The 26,834-nt window shown below is 37.2% G+C and overlaps 1 protein-coding gene across 4 annotated transcripts in view; it reads left to right on the forward strand.

Annotated features, from left to right (window-relative positions):
- The window catches only part of LOC149553352 (elongation factor 1-gamma-like), a 33,636-nt gene extending 24,660 nt beyond the window's left edge, over positions 1 to 8,976 (forward strand). For all 4 annotated transcript variants that reach the window (XM_089788815.1, XM_089788817.1, XM_089788816.1 and 1 more), the window contains 6 exons: positions 6,865 to 7,014; positions 7,144 to 7,204; positions 7,295 to 7,347; positions 7,463 to 7,564; positions 7,654 to 8,170; positions 8,334 to 8,976. In XM_089788815.1, the coding sequence (XP_089644941.1) occupies positions 6,961 to 7,014; positions 7,144 to 7,204; positions 7,295 to 7,347; positions 7,463 to 7,564; positions 7,654 to 8,170; positions 8,334 to 8,713 (1,167 nt within the window). In that variant the 5' untranslated portion in view covers positions 6,865 to 6,960 and the 3' untranslated portion in view covers positions 8,714 to 8,976. The remainder of the gene's footprint in view (positions 1 to 6,864; positions 7,015 to 7,143; positions 7,205 to 7,294; positions 7,348 to 7,462; positions 7,565 to 7,653; positions 8,171 to 8,333) is intronic.
- Positions 8,977 to 26,834: the final 17,858 nt, after the last annotated feature.

The following is a 26,834-nucleotide window of genomic DNA, read 5'->3' on the forward strand; positions in this document are numbered from 1 at the left end:
TATAAAACATGAATCTTGAGATCCATGAGAAATTAAAACTCTTTTCTGCCAGCAATCGTTTTTCTTTCGTAGAAAAATGTGAAGGAGTTTCGCCAGTAGTTAGATAGTTGGCAATGTCAGCATACCAAGGGTTTTGTGTTGACAAAAGGAAGAGATGTTCATCAGGAAAGCTATCTTTTATGGTTGTAGGATCATCAGGTGTTTGAAGACGAGACAAGAAATCAGCTACAACATTTGCTTTTCCTGGTTTGTCAATAATGGTGATGTCAAATTCCGGCATTAGTAACAACCATCGAGCCAATCGTTCAGAGATTGCTGGTTTGTTCATCAGATATTTGATAGCAGAGTGATCTGTATGTATAAATATTTGATATCCTGTAATGTAATGTCTAAATTTATTTAGAGCATAAATTACAGCAAGTAGTTCTTTCTCTGTTACTGTGTAATTATACTCGGCTCCTTGAAGATTTTTGCTGATATAGTAAATTGCATGTTCTACTAAATCTGTCTTTTGGCCAAGTACCGCTCCAATGGCATGATTTGAAGCGTCTGTGTGTATATGAAAAGGTAACTCCCAAATTGGTCCTTGAAGCACTAGTGCTGTTGAGAGGACTTCCTTAAGCTGTAGGAAAGCTTTTGTACACTCTGAATCCCATACAAACTCTGCATCTTTTCGAAGCAATTTGTATAAGGGTGCTGCAATTTGACTGAAATCTTTGATAAAACGTCGATAATATCCCGCATGTCCTAAAAAACTTTTGACTTCTTTCAATTTGGCTGGTACAGCTAATGTATGTATGACTTCTATTTTTGCTGGATCTACTTAAATTCCTTTAGGAGAAATAAAGTGTCCCAAGACCACTCCTTGCATCATCATTAAGCACTTTTCGCTGTTTAAAGACAAACTGTAGTCTTTGCATCTTTGTAAAACCTTGTCCAAGTTTTCCTTGGCTTCTTCAAATGTTTGCCCATATGTGGTGAAGTCATCCATATATACTTCCAAACAATCTGTAGATATGTCAGAAAAAATGCTAATAACAGCTCTTTGGAAGGTTGCGGGTGCATTGCACAAACCAAATGGTAGGACATAATAAGCAAATGTTCCCCATGGACATGTGAATGTTGTCTTGTCTTGATCTTCTAGTGCTATTTGGATTTGATTGTAACCACTGAACCCGTCTAAGAATGAAAAGTATTTTTTTCCCTGCAAAATTATCAAGAACTTGATCGACAAAAGGCAATGGAAAATGATCCTTTTTGGTAGCCGAGTTAAGTTCTCTATAATCTATGCAAACTCGCCATTTTCCCCCCTTTTTGGGAACAATGACCAATGGTGACACCCATTGGCTATCGGAAATAGGATATATGAAGTCAGCATTGAGTATCTTTTGCAATTTTTTTTTTGACAATATCCCTTAATGTTGGGTTTATCCTACGTTGAGGTTGTCGCACAGGTTTATAATCTGGACTGATATAAATTCTATGGGTATAGAGTGCAGGATCCAAACCTTTCATATCTGTATACTCCCAAGCAAAAGCATCCTGATGCTTTTGTAACAGCTGGAGGGTACCATGATGTTGTGCCTGAGATAAGGACTTGCTTATATTTAATTCTCTTCCTGGAATTATTGTTGTTTTGACTACTTTTTCAGCCATTGAAATTTTCACAATTGGTTGTGAATCTATTTCATGTGGCAAGAGTGAATGCATAAGCTGTGCAAACTTGGAATAATGCAGTTCATCAGATAAAGGCAGAATGCTTTCTAAGACACACTCCTGTGTAGAAGATGTTGCATGTTGTGTTCCATACTCATTCATTATGATAGAAGAAATGACATCATCTTCCTCTTTAATGTTTACAAATGAGTCCCGTGAGATCATCATCAATTGCTGAATAGAATCTATGTCCATATCAGAGTCATCCATATTTGGCCAGACAACTTGATCATCCTGTAGCAAAGGCTGAGCAGGAGAATACAAGGTCAAATTTTTAGTGTTTGTTCCATCTGAAATAGTCATTTTCCCTGATTGGCATGCAATATAAGCATCTGCTGTTGCTAACCATGGTCGTCCTAAAGTGATAGGGTAGCCTCCAGTACTTGTTTTTGGAGAGAGTACAACAAAATCAACTGGATACTCCCATGAATGTAATATGACAGTGACATCTTCTAGCATACCATCAAGAATGATGGTAGAATTATTTGCTAATTGCAAGATTGTTGGGGTCTGCCTAAGACCAATGATGCTTAATTTGGACAGTACTTCCTTGGTTATTACATTGATGGACGCTCCTAGGTCTATTAAGACATTCTGCACTTGTACCCCTTGAATGGTAAGGGTTACTACTGGGCTGCCAGGGTCTGCATACTTAGGCATTTTGCAGTTATCAAGCATAAGATCAGAAAGCTGTCCGAGGACATGGATAGTCTTTGGGTCTTTCTTTTTCCTTCTTGGTTTTTTAACACAGGCTTCTTTGATGGCTTTTGAATATATAGGTACTTCCTTGATTGCATCAAGTAAGGGAATCTTTACCGTCATTTGCTTAAGTTGCTCAAGCAAATCTAGTGTAGTTTGATTTTCACTTGGCAGTATTTGCTGTGTTAACCTACTAGGAAATGGTGGTGCTTTGGTTGCAGGAGAAACAGTGGTGGCAGGGTCTTGAACTGACTCAGCATTTGTATCATCTATTTCTGTTATAATGGGCTGCTGAGGTGAGGTAAGCATTGTTCCAGATCTTAGATGGATATCATTCAGGGTGATGGAATAACTTTGTTGCTGGGCTGAAGGTTTTGCACTATTAGGGTTAGGTGTAGGTTGTGTAGGTAACTGTGGCTGTTTTGGAGGAGTTGTATTGGCTGCAGGAGGCATTAAGGCTTGCTGTTGAGGAGGTTGAGTCAAAGCCGGCTGCTGGTGGTGCTGTTGCCAATTCTGGGTTTTTGGGTTTGTTGCCAACCTTGCTGAGGTTGGTGCCAACCTTGGTTAGGCTGCTGCCATCCTTGGTTGGGCTGCTGCCACCCTTGGTTGATCTGCGGCCAACCTTGGTTAGGCTGCTGCCAACCTTGGTAAGGTTGCTGCCAATGATTATAATTACCATGCTGTTGTTGCCATTGACTATACCTACCGTAATTATGGAGTGGGTCTTGAGGAATACCTGATCTTGGAGCCCATGGCCTTCGTTGAGCAACATAAAAGACTTCCTCGTCTTCATCAATTGCCTTGAAATTAGTAGGCACATGCTGTGATTCCACGCTAGCAATGGGCTTACATCGACAGTTGCGTTCCTTTTCTCTGCAATGGGGGCAATATTTTGCCAATATACTATCAACATCTTCCTTCTTCCTGCGTGCTTGCATGGTATCCAATTGTGTAGCAACATCATTAATGATGTCTTGCTTGAAATCTGACAAGAGGTTTGACAATTCAGTCTTAGATACTCCTGTCCTAGGAGTCTTTTGGAGTAAATCCCTCAAACCTCGTCCTTTTTTTGTTGTTGCTCTGGAATAGTTCAAACAAATATTTTGGATTTCAGCTCACGTCTTCTGTGTAATGTCACCTCCAGCCATTAAGTCTAAAGCTTCCATACTCCTGTCATGTACTCCTTTCAGAAAGAGATGTTTTTGAGACTCCTCATTCAGCTGATGTTGTGTGTTGCGTTGTAGGTTAGACATGAACCGGGCAACATAGTCCTCCAAAGTCTCATCCTCCTTTTGTGTCATTTTAAAAATGTCATCTCCTTTCAAATCATGGCCTCTGCAATATTCCTTATATTTATTAAGGAACGGATTACTCATAGTTGGCCAATCTGTCACAGCATTGGCACCTTAACTCATGAACCATCTCAAAGCGGCTTCTTTTAAAGTTGATGGAAACAATTTCAGCTTATGGGCATCAATTGTGTAGTCATAACTTCGACAAAGGATGTCGAACTCAAAGAGAAAAGTTTCTGGATCTTCAGTAATAAGGCCATAGAATTTAAGCAGGGCAGCTGAGGGTATATTTTTCAAATTATGATTAACCTGCTGAGGAGGAATGGGAAAAGGAAAGGTAGGCTGAGCTGCTGCCATTTGTAGGTGTCCTAGTGGTGGCTGATAAATGACAAGAGCTAATGGATTATCTTGATATTCTGGCTCAGCAAAAAGATTATTCAAATGAAAAGATTCTTCAGATGTGGTTGGTGATTGTACTTGTTCCGGTACTTCTGCAAATACGTTCTCAAACAGTTCTTCTTCTCTCTCTTCTCTTTCTTCAGAATCAAGATAAAAAGGATCTTCCTGATTGAAGTTGGGAAGAAATCTTCCAAGGTGATCTCTTCTTCTATGCATGCAAGAATGCTGAAAATGAAACTAAATGACTCAATAGTAAATACTAGACTGACACCATTCTCGACAACGGCACCAAAAATATGTCTAATCAATATAACACCCTTTTAGTTGTAGGATTGGACATCCCTTACCACCAAAGTACTATGCTGATTTTCATTAAATGTCAATCCGGGAGTGTGAGCTTGAGATGATGTCTGCAAAGTATATGCTCTAGTTTTCACTAAAAGTCACTACTACTTTGAATGCAATAACCATTGAGGAAATCTATTTTATCCAAGGGAAAGACAACTATCAAATAATTGGAAGGAAATTCTAAGTATTTAGCCATACATCTATGCACCTTCTGCTGCAGGAACAGTGATTGGTTCTGTTTCCAGTGGTTGCAGGAACAGCAGTTCTAACTCTAACTTAGAAAACTGAGTCTAACTTCTACTCACTAAAGCAAACTCCACCTTCCGCGTGGGCCCCCACGGAAGAATGAAGGAAAGACAAATTCAGATAAAAATGTAAAAACTCAGCAAAGGCATGTATTCATTCGATATGCAGTATTAGAATAACTTGGAAAACAATAAGATGTCTATCAACTTTGTCTGTCTATTCACTATATATCTCATAGATATAGACGAGGTCTTATTTATAGGGAAGAACAACAAACTCCTAAAACTACGACTTCCTCATGAAGGAAAGTCAGTTACAACTTAAGACTGCAAACATGCAATCTGAAAGACATTAATTATCCCTTAAATTCTCCACAAATATAGATCATAGCAAATGCTAGATTTGCTCTTTTATCTGTCTTCAAACAGTTTTCCAAGAATCCAGGTATCGTGTGTTGCATGTTTAACTGATTGCCTTGATGCTTGCTTCCCTGCTCAGCCGTTTTATCAGGTCCTGCTTGGTTATTCATTAAAACAGGTCCCTTTTGACTTTGCCGCCAAGTCTTCTACCTGCAACGGTGTCATAACGCTTCTCCTTAATTGTCATTAATGCCTTAGTGCTATTCCTTCGTAGTTTGTTTAACTCCCGCTCAGCTTGTATCCTGCGATCAACATTTAATACCCACAAGACTTCCCGCAAACATTTATTTTCATTTATTAGTTTATAAAGAAAAAGCATTAATTATTCAACTAATAGTTTTTGCAATCTCTTCAGCTGCAGGAAGATCTACCCATATGGAACATTCATGAAGAAAGATTTTTACCACAAAATGAACTCCTTTTTAAATATAATTCCAATTATCATTTTATGCCCTATGTCCATACTTTATACATCAAAAGTTCAAAACATTTATACTAAGGGATATGATAAAGTTCAGTATGTTATAGACAAATGTTCACAAAAAGGGCTAATAAAACTTCAATTTCTTCATGTCATCACTTATGACTTTTTTAAGTCAACATAATGCAACAATTTATTTGAAGTATATATATATAATCTCCAAGCCCTAGCTTCACCCTTCTTAATTGGATTTGCGAAGCTTTGGAACCATTAATCTGCTTGCCATTTTAACTACCAATATGGCTGCTTGGGCTTCAGCTTCTCCATCAATTTTTTTGCGTTAAAGGCGACAATATTTCCATTGCAGTTTCAAGCAAACAAATCATCACCAGATACTTCAAGATTACATTTTGAGGCCCCATCAAAGATGGTTTTTATCCAAACCTGCTTCTGGCTTGAGCCAAGAAACCTTCTTTTTATCAAGAGATCAACTGGATCAACCCAGCAAGGCCCACCAATGGGCAGTTATAGTATGTTTCTTGATCTAATATTATGGCTGAGGTTTTGGCAGAAAGTACCTTTAATGGCTTGCTTTGCATATTGATTTACAATGGTATAATCTAAATATCATTTTTGATTTCCAAAAATATTGACATAGTGAACATATACTGAGATGTCCAACGGTAATCAAATAACATTTTTGAGATCCATGCCCCTTGTGAAAACCCTGAAGTGGATTGTTATCTTATTTACCTTATATATTACCTCATGAAAGCTCATATATGGAGTGTTTTCCTATTTACCTAGGATATTCCCTTGTGGAAGCCAACAAGTGGATGATTGTATGCTTTATTTACCTTATGTACCGTTCAATTTAAAAAAAACACAAACTGTGTTGTTAAACCTTGTAACTTCCTAAGACTTTGTCATTGAACTCTTTAATAAATTCAAATATGCACCTGTATATATGCAGCTTAAGTTTCTGTTGTGCTTTGCATGAATGATGTTTTGGATGCTGTCATGTGATTCCTTATGATATTTGCTATTCCTTATCTTGTTGTACATCCATTTTAAAGCATTTTGATGATCTACATCAAGGTGGATTAAGGTACCAGTCACTATCAAAACCAAATGGCCGTCTTACCATGTCATTACTGTTGTGTTCTTGTGGAATGATATAGCTGTTCTATTCTTGTCGAATGGCATTGTTGTTTTGTGTTATATAATTGCTCAACTCCTATTAATGTGTTTTTTATCCTATGTATCATATAAATATTTTTAAGAGTGACCTTTCTGTCTCCTTTCTTTTGTTCTTCTCTTGCAGATTTTATATGCAGGAGAAGGCAATAAAAATGGAGCCAAGGCATTAATTGCTGCAGAGTATGCTGGTGTACAAATTAGCCGAGCACCCCATTTTCAGATGGGTGTAACGAACAAAACCCCGGAATTCGCCAAGATGAATCCTATTGGCAAGGTTTGCTGTGCCACAGTAATTATATTGATAGTTTTATAGCTTTTTAGGACAAGGATTGTGCTCCATTTGGCCATTTCTTTTCTTCAAATATTCATTCTGATGAATATTTTGGTTGATTGCATATAACAGATTCCTGTCCTGGAGACTCCTGATGGTCCTATATTTGAGAGTAATGCTATTGCACGTTATGGTGAGAACAGTTTACCTTAGATTTACTGATTGTTGTTTTCTGTAGAGTGGGTTTTTAAAATGAATGTTACTGATTTAGTTTTTTGTCCAGTTTCACGACTGAAAGGCGATAACTCCTTATTTGGGTTTTCCTCGATTGATTATGTAAGTTCACGGTGCATATATTTTATTATTTTTCTATCCTGAATATTGATATGAATATTCACGTGTTAATGTGTGAAGATGTCTTATGAGTATTCAATGTTCTGTATCTTTTCAGGGTCATGTTGAACAGTGGATTGATTTTTCTTCTTTGGAGATTGATATAAATATCACACGATGGTACTTTCCTCGAATTGGATATGGAGTTTATCTTCCCCCTGTAAGTTCCTTTTGTGTGAAAAATGTAACAAATCCCTTGGTGAAGATGATTGAAGTTGTTATTAAATTATTTATTGCTTGCTGTTGCAGGTAGAGGAAGCTACAATTGCAGGGCTCAAGAGAGGTTTATCTGCGTTGAATACGCACCTTGCTACACGCACCTACCTTGTTGGACATTTCATAACCCTGGCAGACATTCTTATGGCTTGCAATTTATACCAAGGTTTCAGTCGTTGTATGACCAAGGATTTCACTAAGGAGTTTCCTCACGTTGAAAGGTTTTTTTGGACCATGGTCAATCAGCCAAATTTCAAGAAGATTTTGGGTGAAGTGAAGCAAGCAGATTCTGTTCCTCCAGTTGCACAAACAAATAAAAAGGCCAATCAGCCTAAGGAGCAGAAGCAAAAGCCTAAGGAAGTGCCCAAAAAGGAACCTGCAAAGCCCAATGCTGAAGATCCTCCTCCAACTGGGGGGGAGGAGGAGGAGGCACCAAAGCCAAAGCCCAAAAACGCTCTTGATCTTTTGCCACCGAGTAAAATGATTCTTGATGAATGGAAAAGGCTTTACTCAAACACAAAGACCAACTTTCGGGAGGTTGCAATTAAAGGTAGATTAATGTCATATTGAGTGCAAAATGATTCAGTTCGTAATGCTGTAGATTGAATGATTGTATATACATTGCTTTTGAATTCCTATTTATGTAGGTCCATATTGAGTTGATGTATGTCAGAGTACTTAGTAATAATGTCATTCTTGGTATGTTTGCACAGGTTTTTGGGATATGTATGATCGAGAAGGATATTCCTTGTGGTTCTGTGAATACAAATACAATGATGAGAATAATGTTTCCTTTGTTACACTGAACAAAGTTACAGGTTTCTTGCAACGGATGGATCTGGCACGCAAGTATGCATTCGGGAAGATGCTCATTATTGGTCAAAACCCTCCTTTCAAAGTCAAGGGATTATGGCTCTTCCGTGGGCAGGAGATCCCACAATTTGTTATGGATGAGTGCTATGATATGGAGTTATATGACTGGACTAAGGTTGACATCAATGATGAGGTCCAGAAAGAACGAGTTAATGCCATGATTGAAGATCAAGAACCCTTTGAGGGCGAGCCTCTTTTGGATGCCAAATGTTTCAAGTGATTCAAAATTTTGGTTTTAGAGTTTTGGGCGTTTGTGTTATAGGAGTTATTTATTTTTCTGTATTTTTGGTGCAATTTGAACAAATGAAACTTTGAGGCAATTTTTTTAATGAGTTGCCTTTCAGAGTTGCGAGAGATTTTGAAGTGAAATGACTAGACTGATTTTGACAGATCGAATTAATTATCTGAATTGGCTCTGCTGCTATATTAACATAATTAACTTTTGGTGGGTATTATATAGACAAAGGAAATTCCTACATGAAATCTGTGCCAATTGCCTGTTATTTTTTTCTTAGGAGCTTGAAGCAGATAAAGTTCTACCTGGTGCAAATAATCAGTTTTGACTAAAGAAAAGTAGAGTTATTGTTCAATTTTTGACAAAATAATAAAAGTTGTTTTAGTTATACTATTGATAGTTAGTGCTCATTTCTTAGTAATCTTTCTGATTTGAACTGAACCTGCATATTGATGGCCTTGAATATTAGTTTTACAAAGATGATTTCATGGTAAATACGCAGTTGTGTGAAAATTTGCTCCGCCTGGCAGGGTAAAATGTAGTTTGTTTTGATAAAAGAAAAGGATGGTGCGACCAATTTAATGATAATGCTTTACAATTGAACTATAATGCTCTGCAAATTTTAACTAAAATGATCTGCAAATTGACTAGTGAAAAATGGTTGAAGGGAAGAAGTTGGCACCAAAGGATTCAAGTAAAGTTGTAACGGATGTTGGCTCCAACTATTTGTTTAAATAGTTAAAGCTTAGCTCGTTTGCTTGAAAAAAATAGCTAAAGCTCAGCTCGTTTGCTTGGTACACTGGGATGAGATGCAAACTGATTCCGTTGCAATTTGTTAAATAATGCCCGAAGAACTTGAGATATGAACTAACAATGTTGTAATAAGAATTAATAGAGGAAGTCGACTATAATAAAAAGGAGAAAAAGAGGTTTATTTAGGAGTAATTTCATCGGTCATATTAGGATGAAACAGCAGTCGCTTGCCTAATCTTGTATTGATTTACTCGATAGAAATACTACAATTACGTTAAATGTTTAATAAGGATAAAAGCTAGAGAGAAAATTAAGAACAGATTACAACAGCAGATACGGGAACCAAAGCCACCAAAAATTTCTATTAAGCAAAGCGTGGAGGACGTTAGGTGATTTGTGCAGACACCGGGGAGCTGGAGTTGAAAGGAGGTAGCCACTATTTAAGGGCAGCGGCTATCCAGCCATGGATTTAGTCATTCATGCGAAGGGAAACACTTGGTAGTTTCTTATCTAGAACATTTTGAAAAGTAGTTTATATAAAAAACCTAATTGGTGGCTGGGTAGTGCTTTGCATGGATGTACGTGCGTTGTAGTTCGACCGTGACGGTCGGAATACAAAAGCTCTAATTTTGTTGCTCGTTAGTTAGTAAACTCAGAAATGAAAATATATAACAAATAGTGTATGATGAAATTTTGAAGAAAAATAAAATAAGATTTAAATGAGAGAAGCGAACAATAAAGTGTACTTGTAAACTAATTAATAAAATAGTGTGAATGCAAGGGAGAGCAGAAAGATAAGTGTATAGATGGATTACATATTAGAAAGTACGGTAAGAAGGCGGCTTATGAGCTGTTTTGTCTTGTCATGGTGAAGAATGGAAAAATGTTTACAACAAATAACGACCCATAAATGAGGTAGACAACAATGTAACGCAACGCAACTTAGCTGTCTCCTAGTCCTTAACGAGACATGACGCAGAGAGATTGAAACGTCAATAAGGACGACACAAGATAGGCCATCAAACATATCAGAACAGTAGCTCAACATGAAGAAGAAACCAAAACTATATAATGGTTAACGTGATCTCTGCAATTTGCACAACCAAAGGATGGGATATCGAAAAACATTTGAATCTCTTTTTTCACAATCATTCATGAAGCAACATTTTCAACTTTAACAAATTGGGAAAGAGGAGAGGCTGACATCCACCACAAACCAATTTTGGATCCCGTCATGCGATTATAAAAGAGTTCATTTGAGGAAGGTTGAATGCAACATAGAATCCTCTTATTTAAGCAGCTGCCCTTTGCAACTGCCCTTTGCACTGGAAATGAGGTCAGAGCGATTCACGAGGAATTTGTTTTGGTTTTCAAGAAGTCATTCAAGGGTTGATGAAATAACTAAATCTGCTTAATCTATAGCGAAAGCTGCTGTATAAAGGGCAATCATAACAACATGATCCATTGATTGGGAGGTGGGATTCTTTTACATCAGAGGGGAAGAAACAAGGTGTCCAGAGTCATGATTGTGAGGGAATTGTACCACAAAGTAGTAAAGTTCTACACATGGTGGAGAACACACTCAAAAAATAAGATGTCTATATGAGTTTTAGTTTCTGGATTTGATTGTGTGTAGTTTTTTATCATCAACGTTTCGGATCATATTGCATGATCCATCATCAGGATGCAAGAGAACATGAAGAACAAAAAATGATAAGATGTAGATCTAGCAGACCCCTAAAAAGGCACAAGAGAGAGGGGGGGAGGCGGGCGGGAGCTAGGTTGAAGAGAGAGAAAACAAAGTACAAAGGGTGACAAGACACAAGTCAATAGAATGAAAGCTACTCCTCCAAAAAAAAAAAACTAAAAAGGTCAAAACAAATAAGATGAAAAAATATAAATAAATATCTTTATACTATGATATATATATATATATGCATTTGCATGTGCGAGACCCAATAGCAATAATAACAATAAAGAAAATAACAAAAATAGTAAGATAACGCGAATAATAATAGAGAATATTGAATAGGAAACAAGTAAAGGAATAAGTATCTAGAAGGGAAAAAAGAGAGAAAAATGAAGATGGGAGTAAGAAATGCAATAAAAAAAAAAAAAAAAAAAAAATTAAATAAATTTTATAAAAAAATAATTTAAAAAAAAATAATAATAATAATAATAACAATAATTATATATATATATATATATATATATATATATATATATATATATATATATATATATATATATATATGCAAATGATAATACACACACACACACACACACACACACACACACACACACACATATATATATATATATATATATATATATATATAATTATTGTTATTATTATTATTATTATTATTTTTTAAATTATTTTTTTATAAAATTTATTTAATTTTTTTTTTTATTTTATTGCATTTCTTACTCCCATCTTCATTTTTCTCTCTTTTTTCCCTTCTAGATACTTATTCCTTTACTTGTTTCCTATTCAATATTCTCTATTATTATTCGCGTTATCTTACTATTTTTGTTATCTTACTATGCAAATGATAATACACACACACACACACACACACACACACACACACACACAGATATATATAAGAAATTAGGTGACCTCAAAAAATGAAAAAGAGAAGAAGATTAATAAGGGAAAAAAGAGCAAGAAAGCAAACACTCCAATCTAAAAAAATGTAGATGGGTATAAGTGATGCAGGAGCATCTAGAGGTATAAGGGCAATCTTGTCACCCAAAAAAATGTACTTAGACTTAGTTTCTGTTTGATGTGTTTTCATTTTTGGACACCCATTTGGGTCAAATAAAGGTTCCAACTCTCACAGTTCAACTATCAGTGTGCTAGAAAATCTCGAAAAAATAGGAGCATGCAATTTGGCCATCATTTTGGTGACCTAGAAGGTGTGAATTGGCCGGATGAATGTAATTGTGATTTAGAGCATTCCAGAAAAAGAATCAGGTCAAAAGGCCCCACGGTTTGAAAGTTATTGCAGTTTTTCGGGTTTTGGAGACCTCCTAAGAATGCTTCAAAGTCAGGTTAGGGGCATTAAATGACCTCAAAAAGGGCTGAAAAATGGGGGACGAGCAAAGCTAGTCCATAGGGCTATAGAGCGCTTTGAGAGCTTTCCGAAAATGTAAACGGTTCATCAATCGGAGCTACGGTTCAAAAGTTATGCCTCCCGAAAGTTTGGTCACCGTTTCTGGATTCTTCTAGATTTGCACCGACTTCTAACGCAACTTCTGGAACCTTCTATTTGGTCGGTGGATGCCTACTAGCACTTTCTAGAATGTACTCCCAGTCCTTAACCCTCCGGGGTCTATTTAAGGAGATTCCTAGCATTGTAAAAGGCAGTTCGGAGTGGAGTTTGCGAGGAGGTACTGAAAGGAGAAATTATCTTTAGATTTAGGCTATTGTAAGCCCTTAGGGCATGTTTTGAAATTGATTTTCTCTGTACTGTTTGTATTAGCTTATTTTCTCAGTTAATATAATTTCCCCTTTTTTGTTGTGTCCATTTTGTTCTTGGGTTGTGTCACCATCAAGTGGTATCAGAGCTGGTTTTCCTGAGTGTGTAGACAGAGCGCCGACTGTGAGGCAGTTTGCACCAGGATTGTGTGGTTGTGGGTTCGAGTTAGAAGATGCCTCCGCGAAGAGAGCGTGGCGGAAGGGCCAGAGCTATTGATCCTGAGGAGGTTAGAGCCCTCCAAAGGCAGGTACAAGCATTGCAAGAGGAGCTCCGTAGAGGAGAAAATGTTGCCGCAGGTGACGACAGTGAGGATGACAATGAAGAAGAAGTAATGGAACCAGAAGGGGAATTTGACGGGGAAGTTCTGAATCATGCAGAGGAAAGGCTTTTTAGGGCCATCACTAAGTTTGGGAAAAGACCCACAATTGAAGTGGGTGTATTTTCAGGAAATCTGAAACCAGATGAGTTGATCGATTGGATCAATGAACTGGAATAATACTTTGAGTATGAGGATATCAGGGACCCAGATAGGGTTAAGTTTGCAAAGGCCAAACTGAAAGGCCATGCCAAAATCTGGTGGCAAGAGGTTCAATTGGAAAGAAACAGAAGAGGAAAGGAGAAGATCACAAGATGGGATCGCATGGTGGACAAATTGAAGAAGCAGTTCATTCCTGTGGACTACGAGCTTGATTTGTTTAAGAAGATGCATGGGTTAAAGCAAGCAGGAAGATCAATCCAAGAATATACAGAGGAATTTTACCGACTCTTGATTAGAGCGGGACATGTAGAAGCAAATAAGGAGAATGTTGCTCATTATATCAGTGGGTTGCGACCTAGCATCCAGGAGGAATTAAGTCTGGTAAGAATGACCAGCGTTGAAGAGGCATACCAGTTTGCCCTACGAGTTGAAGAGAAGCTGAATAAAAAGTTTGAAGGAAGACAAAGAGGGTGCGGTCAAGGAGGAAGGGGAAGCAGTAGATCATTTGGAGGCCGCAATGAAACCCAAAAGAAAAATGAAGATGTGGGTACTAGCAGAAACCAGAGGAATGAGGGTTTCAACCGCTCCCATGATCAAGACTTTGGAAATCAAAGAGGAAGAGGTAGAGGACGTGGACAAGGAAGAGGAGGCTTTCGTGGTATCTGTTTCCATTGCAATGAAGAAGGTCATCGTGCCTTTGAATGTCCTCAACGACAAGGAAGGACAGATAGGAGAGCTGAGGGCTAAGCTAGGGTTGCTCATGTAGATGAGGATGCACAATCATCACATTCAGAGGATGCAGAAAGAGGAGAGACCTTGGTAAATGAAAGAGTCCTACTAAGTGGTGAGATTGAACCAGGACAATGGAGGAGTCTGTTCTGTACCAGATGCAAGTGTGAGGATAAATGTTGTGACGTGATCATTGATGGTGGTAGCACTGATAACTTGGTATCAGAAGAGATGGTCTCTAAGCTGAAGCTCAAGAGGGAGAAACATCCCCAGCCCTATCGGATTGCGTGGGTAAAAGATGATCATAAGGTCTTGGTAAGTGAACAATGTTTAGTAAAATTCAAAATTGGGAGTTACCATGATGAAGTTCTTTGTGATGTTATTTCGATGGATGTTTGCCATCTATTGTTGGGTAGACCATGGCAGTTTGATAGACATGCAGTGCATGATGGACATGCAAACACATACTCTCTGACAAAGGATGGAGTTCGCCACAAATTGAAGCCCATGAAAAAGGAAGGTGAAAAGGTATGTAGTAGTGCTCGGATTTGTCTTGTTGATGGAAGGAAGTTTTTAGATGGCATGAAACATCAACATATGTGCTATGCTTTGATTCCTAGGAAAGATAAAGAAGGTAGTAGTGAAATGCCACTTGAAGTTTCAGATTTACTAGGGGAGTTTGGAGATATTATCTCCGATAATGTTCCAGATGGATTGCCACCAGTAAGGCAAATCAGTCATCAGATAGATCTGATTCCAGGAGCTAGTTTGCCTAACAAGGCTGCTCACAGGATGACTCCTACTGAAACAGAGGAGCTAAATAGACAGGTTCAGGAGTTGTTGAGGAAGGGCTTGATTCGAGAGAGCTTGAGTCCATGTGCAGTACCTGCAGTACTCGCACCAAAGAAGGATGGAGAGTGGAGGATGTGTACAGATTCTCGAGCTATAAATAGGATCACCATCAAGTACCGGTTTCTTTTGCCAAGGATGGATGATATTATGGACTGCTTGAGTGGAGCTCAGTACTTCACAAAGATAGATCTGAAGAGTGGTTATCACCAAATACGGATTCGAGAAGGAGATGAGTGGAAAACAACCTTCAAGACCAAGGAGGGTCTTTATGAGTGGTTAGTCATGCCCTTTGGATTGACGAACGCCCCAAGCACCTTCATGCGGCTCATGAATGAGGTACTTAAGAAGTTCTTGGGAAAATTTGTTATTGTTTATTTGGATGATATTTTAATTTTCAGCAAGACTTTGGAAGAACATTTATTGCATATTCGTAGTGTCCTTGAAAAGCTAAGGGAAGAGAACCTGTTAATTAATCTGAAGAAGTGTAACTTTGCAAAAATGGAGTTAGTCTATTTGGGGTTTGTTATATCACCTGAAGGTCTCAAAATGGATCCGGAGAAGGTAAAAGCCATCTTGGAATGGCCTACTCCAAGGTCTGCTACTGAGGTAAGATCATTTCATGGTCTGGTTAGTTTTTACGGGAAGTTTATTAAGAATTTCAGTGGCATATGTGCACCCCTAACTGATACAATAAGAGGGGATAGAAAAGAGTTCAAATGGACTGCAACAGCTGCGAGAAGTTTTGAATTGCTGAAGAAGGTAACAGAACAACCTGTGTTGGCACTTCTAGATTTTAGAAAAGTGTTCCAGGTGGATTGTGATGCTAGTGGCAGCGCTATTGGGGGTGTATTAAGCCAAGAAGGTAAGCCTATTGCATATTTTAGTGAAAAATTGAATGATGCAAAGAAGAAGTATTCTGTTTATGATCAAGAGTTCTATGCAATAGTTCAGGCCTTAAAGAAATGGAGGCATTATTTATTGCCAAAGGAATTTGTTTTGTATATTGATCATTAGGCATTACAGTACCTAAATAGCCAAGGTAAATTGAATCAGAGGCATATGAAGTGGGTAGAGTTCTTGCAGAGTTATACATTTGTGTTGAAGCATAGAAGTGAAAAATCTAACAAGGTTGCAGATGCACTAAGTAGGAGACAGTTGTTGCTTACAGTAATGCAGGTTGAAGTAGTTGGGTTTGATGAACTCAAAAATTTGTACTCTGAGGATCCTAATTTTGCTGAGCATGGAAAGCTTGTAAAGAACCTGTTGCTGTAGATAGAACCAAGTGGTTAGACTATTTGATTCAGGATGGCATGTTGTTCAAAGGTAGTCAATTGTGCATTCCAAGGAGTTCCATGAGGGAAAATCTAATTAAGGAGAAACACAGTGGAGGGATGGCAGGACATTTTGGTCAAGATAAGACCATTGCCATTCTTAGAGAACATTATTTTTGGCCTCAAATTTCACAAGATGTGAAGAAGTTTGTACAGAGTTGCTAGGTTTGTCAAGTTGCCAAGGGGTTTAGTCACAATACTGGCCTATATCAGCCATTGCCTGTTCCATCAAGGCCATGGGAGGACATAAGTATGGATTTTGTTCTTGGATTGCCAAAGACACAAAGGGGTAATGAATCAGTATTTGTGGTGGTTGATAGGTTCTCCAAAATGACACATTTCATTCCATGCCACAAAACTCATGATGCTGTCCATATTGCAGACTTGTTTTTCAAAGAGGTGGTAAGACTACATGGTCTTCCAAGGAGTATAGTTTCTGATAGAGATACTAAATTTGTGGGGTATTTCTGGAGGACATTGTGGAAAAAGTTGAGAACAGACTTGAAATTCAGTTCCACGCATCACCCACAAACTGACGGCCAAACAAAAGTGGTAAACAAAAGTCTGGGCAATTTGCTGAGATGTTTAGTTGGGGATAAGCCCAAGGGATGGGATTTGATTCTACCACAAGCAGAGTTTGCTTACAATAACTCTGTAAATAGGAGTACTGGAAAATCACCATTCCAAATTGTATATAGGAATAGCCCAAGGATTGCACCATAATTGAGGAAGATAGAACAAGGGGAGAGGACAAGTGCTGAAGCTGAAGAATTTGCTGAACATATCAAGCGTCTACATGAGGAGGTTCAAGCACACATTACCAAGATGAATAAAGATTATAAAGCTAGGGCTGATCAAAAGAGAAGACATAAGGAATTCCAAGTAGGGGATCTAGTCATGGTGCACTTATGAAAAGAAAGATTTCCAGCCGGTACTTACAACAAGCTGAAAATGAAGAAATTTGGCCCCTGCAAAATTTTGAAGAAACATGACTCAGGAAATGCATATGAAGTGGAGCTGCCAGATGGTATTCACATTTCTCCCATTTTCAACATTGCAGATTTAACAGAGTATCATGATGATGGTGCAGATGAGGAGCTGGTGTTAGAGCCATGTCCAATTCCTGCTTCTACGAAGGAGGAGATAGAAGACATTCTAGATCATCGTGTGGGTAGGAGTACCAGAAATAGGCAGTATGAAGAGTATTTGGTGAAGTGGAAAGGATGGCCGATCGAGGACTCAACTTGGATTTCAACAGCTGAGGTTTCCCATTTGGGATTTCCTCTACCATTCATAAAGTGACAAGGTCACTTTTCAATCTACCCTGGGTGTCTAATGCAGGAGCATCCGGAGGTATAAGGGGAATCCTGTGTCACCCAAAAAAATGTACTTAGACTTAGTTTCTGTTTCATGTGTTTTCATTTTTGGACATCCATTTGGGTCAAATAAAGGTTCCAATTCTCACAGTTCAACTATCAGTGTACTAGAAAATCTTGAAAAAATAGGAGCATGCAATTTGGCCATCATTTTGGTGACCTAGAAGGTGTGAATTGGCCGGATGAATGTAATTGTGATTTAGAGCATTCTAGAAAAAGAATCAGGTCAAAAGGCCCCACGGTTTGAAAGTTATTGCAGTTTTTCGAGTTTTGGAGACCTCCTAAGAATGCTTCAAAGTCAGGTTAGGGGGATTAAATGACCTCAAAAAGGGCTGAAAAATGGGGGATGAGTGAAGCTAGTCCATAGGGCTATAGAGCGCTTTGAGAGCTTTCCGAAAATGTAAACGGTTCGTCAATTGGAGCTACAGTTCAAAAGTTATGCCTCCCGGAAGTTCGGTTACCATTTCTGGATTCTTCTAGATTTGCACCGACTTCTAACACAGCTTCTGGAACCTTCTATTTGGTCAGTGGATGCCTACTAGCACTTTCTAGAATGTACTCCTAGTCCTTAACCCTCCAGGGTCTATTTAAGGAGATTCCTGACATTGTAAAAGACAGTTCGGAGTAGAGTTTGAGAGGAGGTACTGAAAGGAGAAATTATCTCGAGATTTATGCTATTGTAAGCCCTTAGAGCATGTTTTGAAATTGATTTTCTCTGTACTGTTTGTATTAGCTTATTTTCTCAGTTAATATAATTTCCCCTTTACTGTTGTGTCCATTCTGTTCTTGGGTTGTGTCCCCATCAATAAGAAAACACTAAATAATAAAAAATAATTATATATATATGCAAGCGCTAGCCCTAATAAAAAAAAAAATAACAATTGAAAAATAAAACACAGACATAAATAAAAGAGGACAAAAGATGACCTCAATAATAGCGGAGAAAACAAAAAAGAAAAAAGAAAAAAAAGAATAAAGGGAATACATACAAAAGGAGAAAACTAGAATAAATATAAATGCGAGACCTAATAGAAAATAATGAAAAAATAAAAATAAAAAGTGGGGGGGGGGGGGGGGAGGATAAACTCACTAATAATAGCAAATAATGAAAAATACAAAAATTTACAAAAGAAAAAGAACAATTAAAAAAAAAGAAAAGAAAAGCACAGGGAGAGACAAGGGAGAGAAGATATGAGACTGAGATGAGCCCTACCAAACAAGACAAGAAAAAAAGCACAGAGAGGTGACCTACAAAACATAAAGAGAGAAAAAAGAGAAAAAGGGTGGGGGGGGGGGGCGGGGGGGCGGGGGAAGGCGGATAGGAACCAAGAGATTAAAAACATAGGAAAGGGAGCGAGGACCTCAACACGGGGTAAGAAGACGAGGGGAAGAAGGGATGAGGGTGGGGGGGAGGGGTGGGGGAAGGAGAACCAAGGAGATAAGGAAAAGGGGGGAAAAGAAACCAAAGAGAAGGAGAAAGGACAGAAAGAAGGTCAGGATACAGGATTGTTGCTGCGAAGGGAAGATAATAATGGACGCCAGGATGTGCTCAAGCTCCAACCCTCATCTCAATTGAGGTTAGAGGGGTGGTTATGGATTTCAATGAGCCCTACCAAACAAGACAAGAAAAAAAAGCGCAGAGAGGTGACCTACAAAACATAAAGAGAGAAAAAAGAGAAAAAGGGTGGGGGGGGGGGGGGGGGGGCGGGGGAAGGGGGATAGGAACCAAGAGATTAAAAACATAGGAAAGGGAGTGAGGACCTCAACATGGGATAAGAAGACGAGGGGAAGAAGGGACGAGGGTTGGGCGGGGGGGGTGGGGGGTGCGGGGGGGAGGAGGGGGAAGGAGAACCAAGGAGATAAAGAAAAGGGGGGAAAAGAAACCAAAGAGTTTATCCCCCTCCCCCCCCCCTTTTTATTTTATTTTTTCATTATTTTCTATTAGGTCTCGCATTTATATTTATTCTAGTTTTCTCCTTTTGTATGTATTCCCTTTTTTTTTTTTTTTTGTTTCTCCGTTATTATTGAGGTCATCTTTTGTCCTCTTTTATTTATCTATGTGTTTTATTTTTCAATTGTTGTTTTTTTGGTTATTAGGGCTAGTGCTTGCATATATATATATATATAAATTTTATTATTATTATTTAGTGTTTTCTTATACCCATCTACATTTTTGTAGATTGGGGTGTTTGCTTTCTTGCTCTTTTTTCCCTTATTAATCTTCTTCTCTTTTTTGTTTTTTGAGGTCACCTAATTTCTTTTATATATGTATGTTATCATTTTCTTTATTAGTCCTACAAAGTCTCTCTCTCTCTCTCTCTCTCTCTCTCTCTCTCTCTCTCTCTCTCTCTCTCTCTCTCTCTCTCTCTCCCCATATATATATATATATATATCTCTTAGCAATGCTTATACCTATTTACATCTCTTGTTGTTTGGTTATATATATATCTTAGCAATGCTTATACCTGTTTACATTTCTTGTTGTTTGGTTATATATATATAATTATTTTTTATTTATTTATTTATTATTATTATTATTATTTTTATAAAATTTATTTATTCATTTATTTTATTTTATTATTATTATTATTATTATTTTTGCATTTCTTACTCCCATCTTCATTTTTCTTTCTCTTTTTTCCCTTCTAGATACTTATTCCCTTACTTGTTTCCTATTCAATATTCTCTATTATTATTCGGGTTATCTTACTATTTTTGTTATTTTCTTTATCGTTATTATTGCTATTGGGTCTCGCACATGCAAATGCATATATATATATATATATATATATATATATATATATATATATATATATATATATATATATCATAGGATAAATATATTTATTTATATTTTTTCATCTTATTTGTTTTGGCCTTTTTAGTTTTTCTTTTTTGGAGGAGTAGCTTTCATTCTGTTGATTTCTGTCTTGTCACCCTTTGTACTTTGTTTTCTCTCTCTTCAACCTAGCTCCCCCGCCGCCCTCTCTCTTGTGCCTTTTTAGGGGTCTGCTAGATCTGCATCTTATCATTTTTTGTTCTTCATGTTCTCTTGCATCCTGATGATGGATCATGCAGTATGATCCGAAACGTTGATGATAAAAAACTACACACAATCGAATCCAGAAACTAAAACTCATATTCATGGATTATGGAAATCTCATAGATCTAGAAGATGTCTATAATAGAAACGTAGAACCTACAATGAAACTGTAGGCTCTCATAATCGAAGTGGTTGAATCCACTTCTCTCTAGCCATCAAAGTGGTTGAATCGACTTCCCTTTAGCCATCAATATGACCTTTGCATGAAGAGGTTTGCAAATGTTGGTGTCCACCAAAATATGGGTAAAGTTCAATGGGCCCTTGGTCTATTGGTAAAGTTGAATGGCTCACAAAGAGCCCACCAAGGATCAAGTCTTGCCCAGTGCAAGGCTTGACATCATAAAGGATGAGGACGAGATTGTGCCCTGAGTAATTTTGATGGCGTGGATGCTCTTTAGTCCTTGGCTCTAAAGCCAAAGAGGTTTCAGGCATGAGTGAGCTCGTATCGGGTTCCTAAATCGTTTAAGTGGTGGCCTTCGTTGGTTGGTATCTCACATGCCTTGTGTCTTTGCTACGTTGTCTCATCAGGTGATTTTGACGGCGTGGATGCTCCGCAGTTCTTGGCTCTAAGCCAAAGAGGTTTCAGGCACAAATGGGCTCGTATTGGGTTCTTAAATCATTTAAGTGGTGGTCTTCGCTGGTTGGTAGCTCACATGTCTTTTGTCTTCGCTATGCTGTCTCACACATCTGAACCCTCCATCAAAAAATATGGGTAAAGGTAGAGTGATTAATATTGTATGTCATTGAGTTTGCCTTAAAAAACAAACAAACAACATTTCCAACATCCTTAAACATCTTCCTAGAAATAAAGAAAGAGTTAATACAATTCTACAGATCTACTCAAAGGGTTGAAAGAGGGAAATAACGATTTTAGAGAGAGGGAGTGCTCACACCACATTCATAATGCAACATCAATGATTTGTTTATTTGAAACCACAACAATTAAGACCTTAGAGATAAAGGAAAATCTCAATAACAATAGAAGGCTTCAAAGTCTCCAAAATTCACTTATGCAAGTTCGAGAGGAAAGGCCAAAAGTTGTTAAATCTGCATATCATGCTATAATCTCAACTTCAATATTTAATTCCCTCCCTCCCACAATTCATGCTATAGTTTAAACTTTCTTTATGTAACTCCCTCTCTCAAATGTTGTTAATTGTGCATTCATGCTATAGGAAAGAGGACAAGCCATTTTCTTGTTCAAAATAATGACCAAAATTAGAGGGGTATCTCAATTGACCATGGTTGCACAAAGTCTAGGTTGACTCTCCCTAACCACAAAATCAAGGAAAAGGTGATTGATAGCTATCATAGTACCCTCAAACAAGCCTTATTAGGTGCCGCGCCAATAATATGACTATTATAATCACTATGTATAGGCTTGATAATTCAAAAGAAGCCACATCAAAAACTCAGGTTGCAATAGCATCTGGGCTATAATGGAGAAAAATACATTTTGTGACTTTAAAATATAACAATTTCTACAAATGGGGATGCTTGTGGATGCTTGGGGTTTTGGACCACATGTGGAGCTGTTTGAAATCCTAGAACAACGTGGAAGTACATAAGAAGGCATGCTGATCTCAATAATAATAATGAAATATTTTCCATATTCCTTTTGTTGAATTAAATGACTAAGAGATATAAAGAACATTTATCACTTTTTAATTTATAATTTATAATTTTTTATTATATATTTATTTGTTGGATGTATTTAGTTTATTTATTCATTACACATTTTATTCATTATTTGCTTCAAACATTATTCAACTTAACATGCAAATAATATTATTTTGTATAGGAAAGAAAAATAAATGGAAATGAAATATTATTATTAATTCGAGAAGCAACAATCTCTCTTCCTCCAATCCCTTTTTTTCAAGATAATTGATCACAATTTAAATAATTTTTGTTCATTTAAATCACATAAAAATCACACTTGAGACCTTAATCAATCTCTTAACAACATGCTAAACCTTCGAAACTAATTAAATATTTTTATTCTGAATAGTGCAGTTGTGCCATATTTTTAGGACAACTACAAATGGATTGCCATTGGAACATGCATAAAAGACACAACTAGTCACAATTTTGCATGGAGTTGGGAAGGGGTCCATTTGAGCCGAAGACAAACTTGTTTTTGCTGTAACATTATTGCAAAAACTTCAATAATTTCATGCCATATAAATAGTACTTACTCTAAAATTTAACCAACACAAATAAATTAACCATTTGTCAAATAAAATTTTTAATGTGTAAATTGAGTTTTCTTAAATGTACAAATCACTAAATTCTAGAATTAAATCTCCTTTCATCCTCAAATCTATTCTAATATGGGATTTGATTGATGAACAAGAGATCTATCATATGGCACCGTCTCGTACATTTCAGACTTTACTGGATCAACCAGAGAATCAAGAACATCAAACTTGTTTAAAGTTACATCATTTTGTTTGTCCATCTAGGTTCTCTTCTTTCCTCCATCTTTATTTTGAAGCTTAACATGAATGAAATCTTCCTCTTCTGTAGGGCCATTAGACATAGGGGCCTTCCCCTTATCCTCTCTAGGAATAGAGTGAGGAGGATCATAAATTGGCAAGGGAAATGATTTATTTATGGGGCATCTTCATTGTAAATTGACCATATTGAAGATATTTTTTGTATTTGAATGGAAGGGAATCATAGTCCAACTATTGGATCTAAGAAGATGTTCCCAAATAGATTTCCTAGAGTTTATGTAGCTAAACTCACGTGTGGATCCACTAAATGTTTCCAAACATATTCAACACAAATGCATACATAAGAAATTACCTTTTAATCTGAGTTTATGTGGCCGAATCCACATGCTTACTCAGAATCATCAAGGTTGAGTGGAGAATGTCTTCCTTCTAGAATTCTAGTAGGAGCCTCAACAATCAAACCCACATAGGTACTCGAGAGGGGAGCGCTTTAGTCCAGTTGAATCCACTATAACATGGTTTAATAAAAAGTTCCACTTGGTTGAAGAAGTAAGGATCACCCTCAAAAGCCTTATTTATGTTTGACATATTGGAAAAAATTACCAATATTTTTTATCAACTTTTAGAAGCAACTCCATATCACCTTTGGGATTCTAGACCAACATGCCTATGATTCTAAAATAGGTAAGGAGAGAAAAAAACACATGAATTTCTATATGAGAGCATGATTACACGACATCCTTCTAAACGTTTTTAGGTTGAATAACTATAATTGGATGATCTTGGGAATGCTTCAAAAAATCATTCGCCTTTTTCATTTGAAAAGACTATTTCAAAGAAGAAACACCTTCTCCTGAATGGGGTTGTCCTATATGCTCCTCCACACATGCATGCACCGATTGAGATGAATCAACCATTTCTAAATCTCAAATGTTTATTTGAGAAGATGACCTTCCTCTATTCTCCATGGACCCTAGGCAATAGAAACCAAACAACAAACTATGAAATGGGACAAGTTTCCTAAAACCCCAATTCTTTACCCACAACCAACAATGCAACACATAGTACACAAATTGGTTAAAAGCCCCATGAATACGATTCTAAGGAAGACAAACAAATGCTTGGAAACTCTACTCCCCATAAATAAATTTGTTTGCTTTCTTTTGGAACCTAAGGAAGCTCTTCCTTTTGTGGTGGACTTCTAACATATCTTCCATTTATATGATCGACTTTAGTTTTGGGACTAGAGAAAGGTGCCTCTTTTCTAATATTTATGCCTCCAGTAATTTTTTGAGTAAATCAAATCTTTGAATATATATCAACATTCTTTGGTCCCTAGGTCCTTTTCTCCCTTAGATTTTGGTTTGGAATTTCAACACTATTACTAGGTTAGATGAAAAATGATGTGGGTTACTCATGCTTGACCCTTCTTCACATTCTCTCATGGATAATATTGGTTTGTAGAATGTCATTAATGCAAAGCCAAGTGATGCTGTCCTTACATTGAATAAAATGAGTGGTGTTGAATCTATTTTAGAAAGGCTTGATAGATTTCTGATGTCATGCTATTGGGTTACTAACATGTGATTCATAGTTTAGAAATTCTTGATTGGAGGGGTTCTGATCATTAGCCTATTTAATTTTTTGCCACCTCATTTATAATCTCCAAAAATCCTTCTTTCATTGATGTGGCTGCATGATTAGTCTTTAAAGAATCTTATAGTTGATTGGTGGTATAAAGGGATTCCTACCCATATGTAGGCTATGCATACTTTTGGGAAGAGGCTACTACATGTAAAATATGGGCTCAAGAAGCTGTTGATGTTTGGTAGCTTTAATCGAATAAAGCTAGGAATATCTATCTATCTATCTATATAATTGTAATTAAATTTATTATTATATTAACTATCTAATTTAAGGAGTAGACATGTCCCATGAAGGGACATGTCTCTATTGGCCTAAATATCTTAAAGACTACCCAATGGATAGATCAATAGACTTAGTCATAAAGGGTGTTGGTTGGCAATACATATGAAGGAATCATGGCCAATAGAAAGGCACAACCGACAAGACACACAAATGTGCAACTGTAACTCACAAGGGTAATCAAAGTAGAGAAGATGTGAAAGCTCAGTAGAGGTGATGACAAGGGTGATCCACTTAGAAAAATCATACTAAGTGAATCCATGTAAATAAAAGGAAGCAAAGCAAAATGAACAATAGATAGAATAGTGAGTTGATTCAACCAAGTCAACATGATGAGCATGAAGCAAGACACCTGTGACTACCTAGTCATATAGAGGGTAAGAGTGCAGTCAACATCACATTTAATGGTGATGGGACAAAGTAGAGGAACAATCAAAATAATTCAAAATCACATTCTTTCCAACTAGAGCAAGTCATCGAGAATACATGACACCCATGAATCTTCTAAAATCATGCCACAACCTAACAAGAGTGACACACTATTGCAAGGGGAGGTTGAGCTAGTGAGTAGGGTCGAAATTCAAATTTTGAATTTTTAGATCAAATCTTCCAAGCAAAGAAGGAGAAGGGTATAAATACAAACAAATCTAAAAGGGAAAATGTTAGGTTTCCATGAGAATAGCTAAAGAGCTAGAAGAGTTGAGCTAAAGTGGAATCTCATAAGGTGAAGGAGAGTGATCAGAGAGAGATCATCTTCAAGGAGTTATTATGCTGAGAAGAGGAGAGTGTGCCTAAACAACACAAAGAGTATTGTGTGCACAAGAAAAGAGAGGGAAGCACACAAGTGATCAAAGATTGAAGTTACAGAGTCGAGAGAAGGAAGAAAATAGTTTTGGCTTGGTCAAGAGAGACGAAACAGGATCTTAACCAAGCTAAGTTCAGTTGCTATACTATTAGATCATTTCTTTCTTGTTTACTTACCTTTACAACATCAAATCATGTCAAGGGTGGACCCTAACAGGTTCTTTGAAAAAATCCCTTAACAGGGTGACACATTAACTTGTGTTCTAAAGTCCTCTAACTAGGTTACTCCTAATAGGGCAAGACTTTAACATGTCTCATAAAAATCCCCTAACAGGGTGGCACGTTACAGTCTCATTCTAATCTTTTAAAAATGATAAGCTCTCGATCGAGAACACTTTAGAAGAGTGCAAACTTGTGAGGATTGACTCACACACTGTGGTTTTTACTCTAGTTGGGTTTCCATGAGATAAATATTGTGTTATATAATTGCTATTTTCAAGTGGTGTATTTTCACTTAACCCTGAATGATTGAGTAACTCATAGATAAGTGAGGAGTGTGATCTAAAGGAAAAATAAGATCATAGTGGGTATGTTGATTCACCCTCCTCTCTCAACATACTGATCTATGGTTGGGACCAACAATTGGTATCAAAGCCTAGGTCCACACCAAAGTTCTCTAGGGAGGACTATAGCTCATGGTGTAGAAAGATGATTTTGCATCTGTATTCTTCAAGATGCTTATTAGACCCATGTAGAGGTCAAATATGTTGAATCAACTGGTCAACTTAGTGTAGACCGGTTGAATGAGAA

Source organism: Cupressus sempervirens, chromosome 6 (genome assembly GCF_028749045.1).
Source record: "Cupressus sempervirens isolate cs-2001-9-10 chromosome 6, ASM2874904v1, whole genome shotgun sequence".
Lineage (NCBI taxonomy): Eukaryota > Viridiplantae > Streptophyta > Pinopsida > Cupressales > Cupressaceae > Cupressus > Cupressus sempervirens.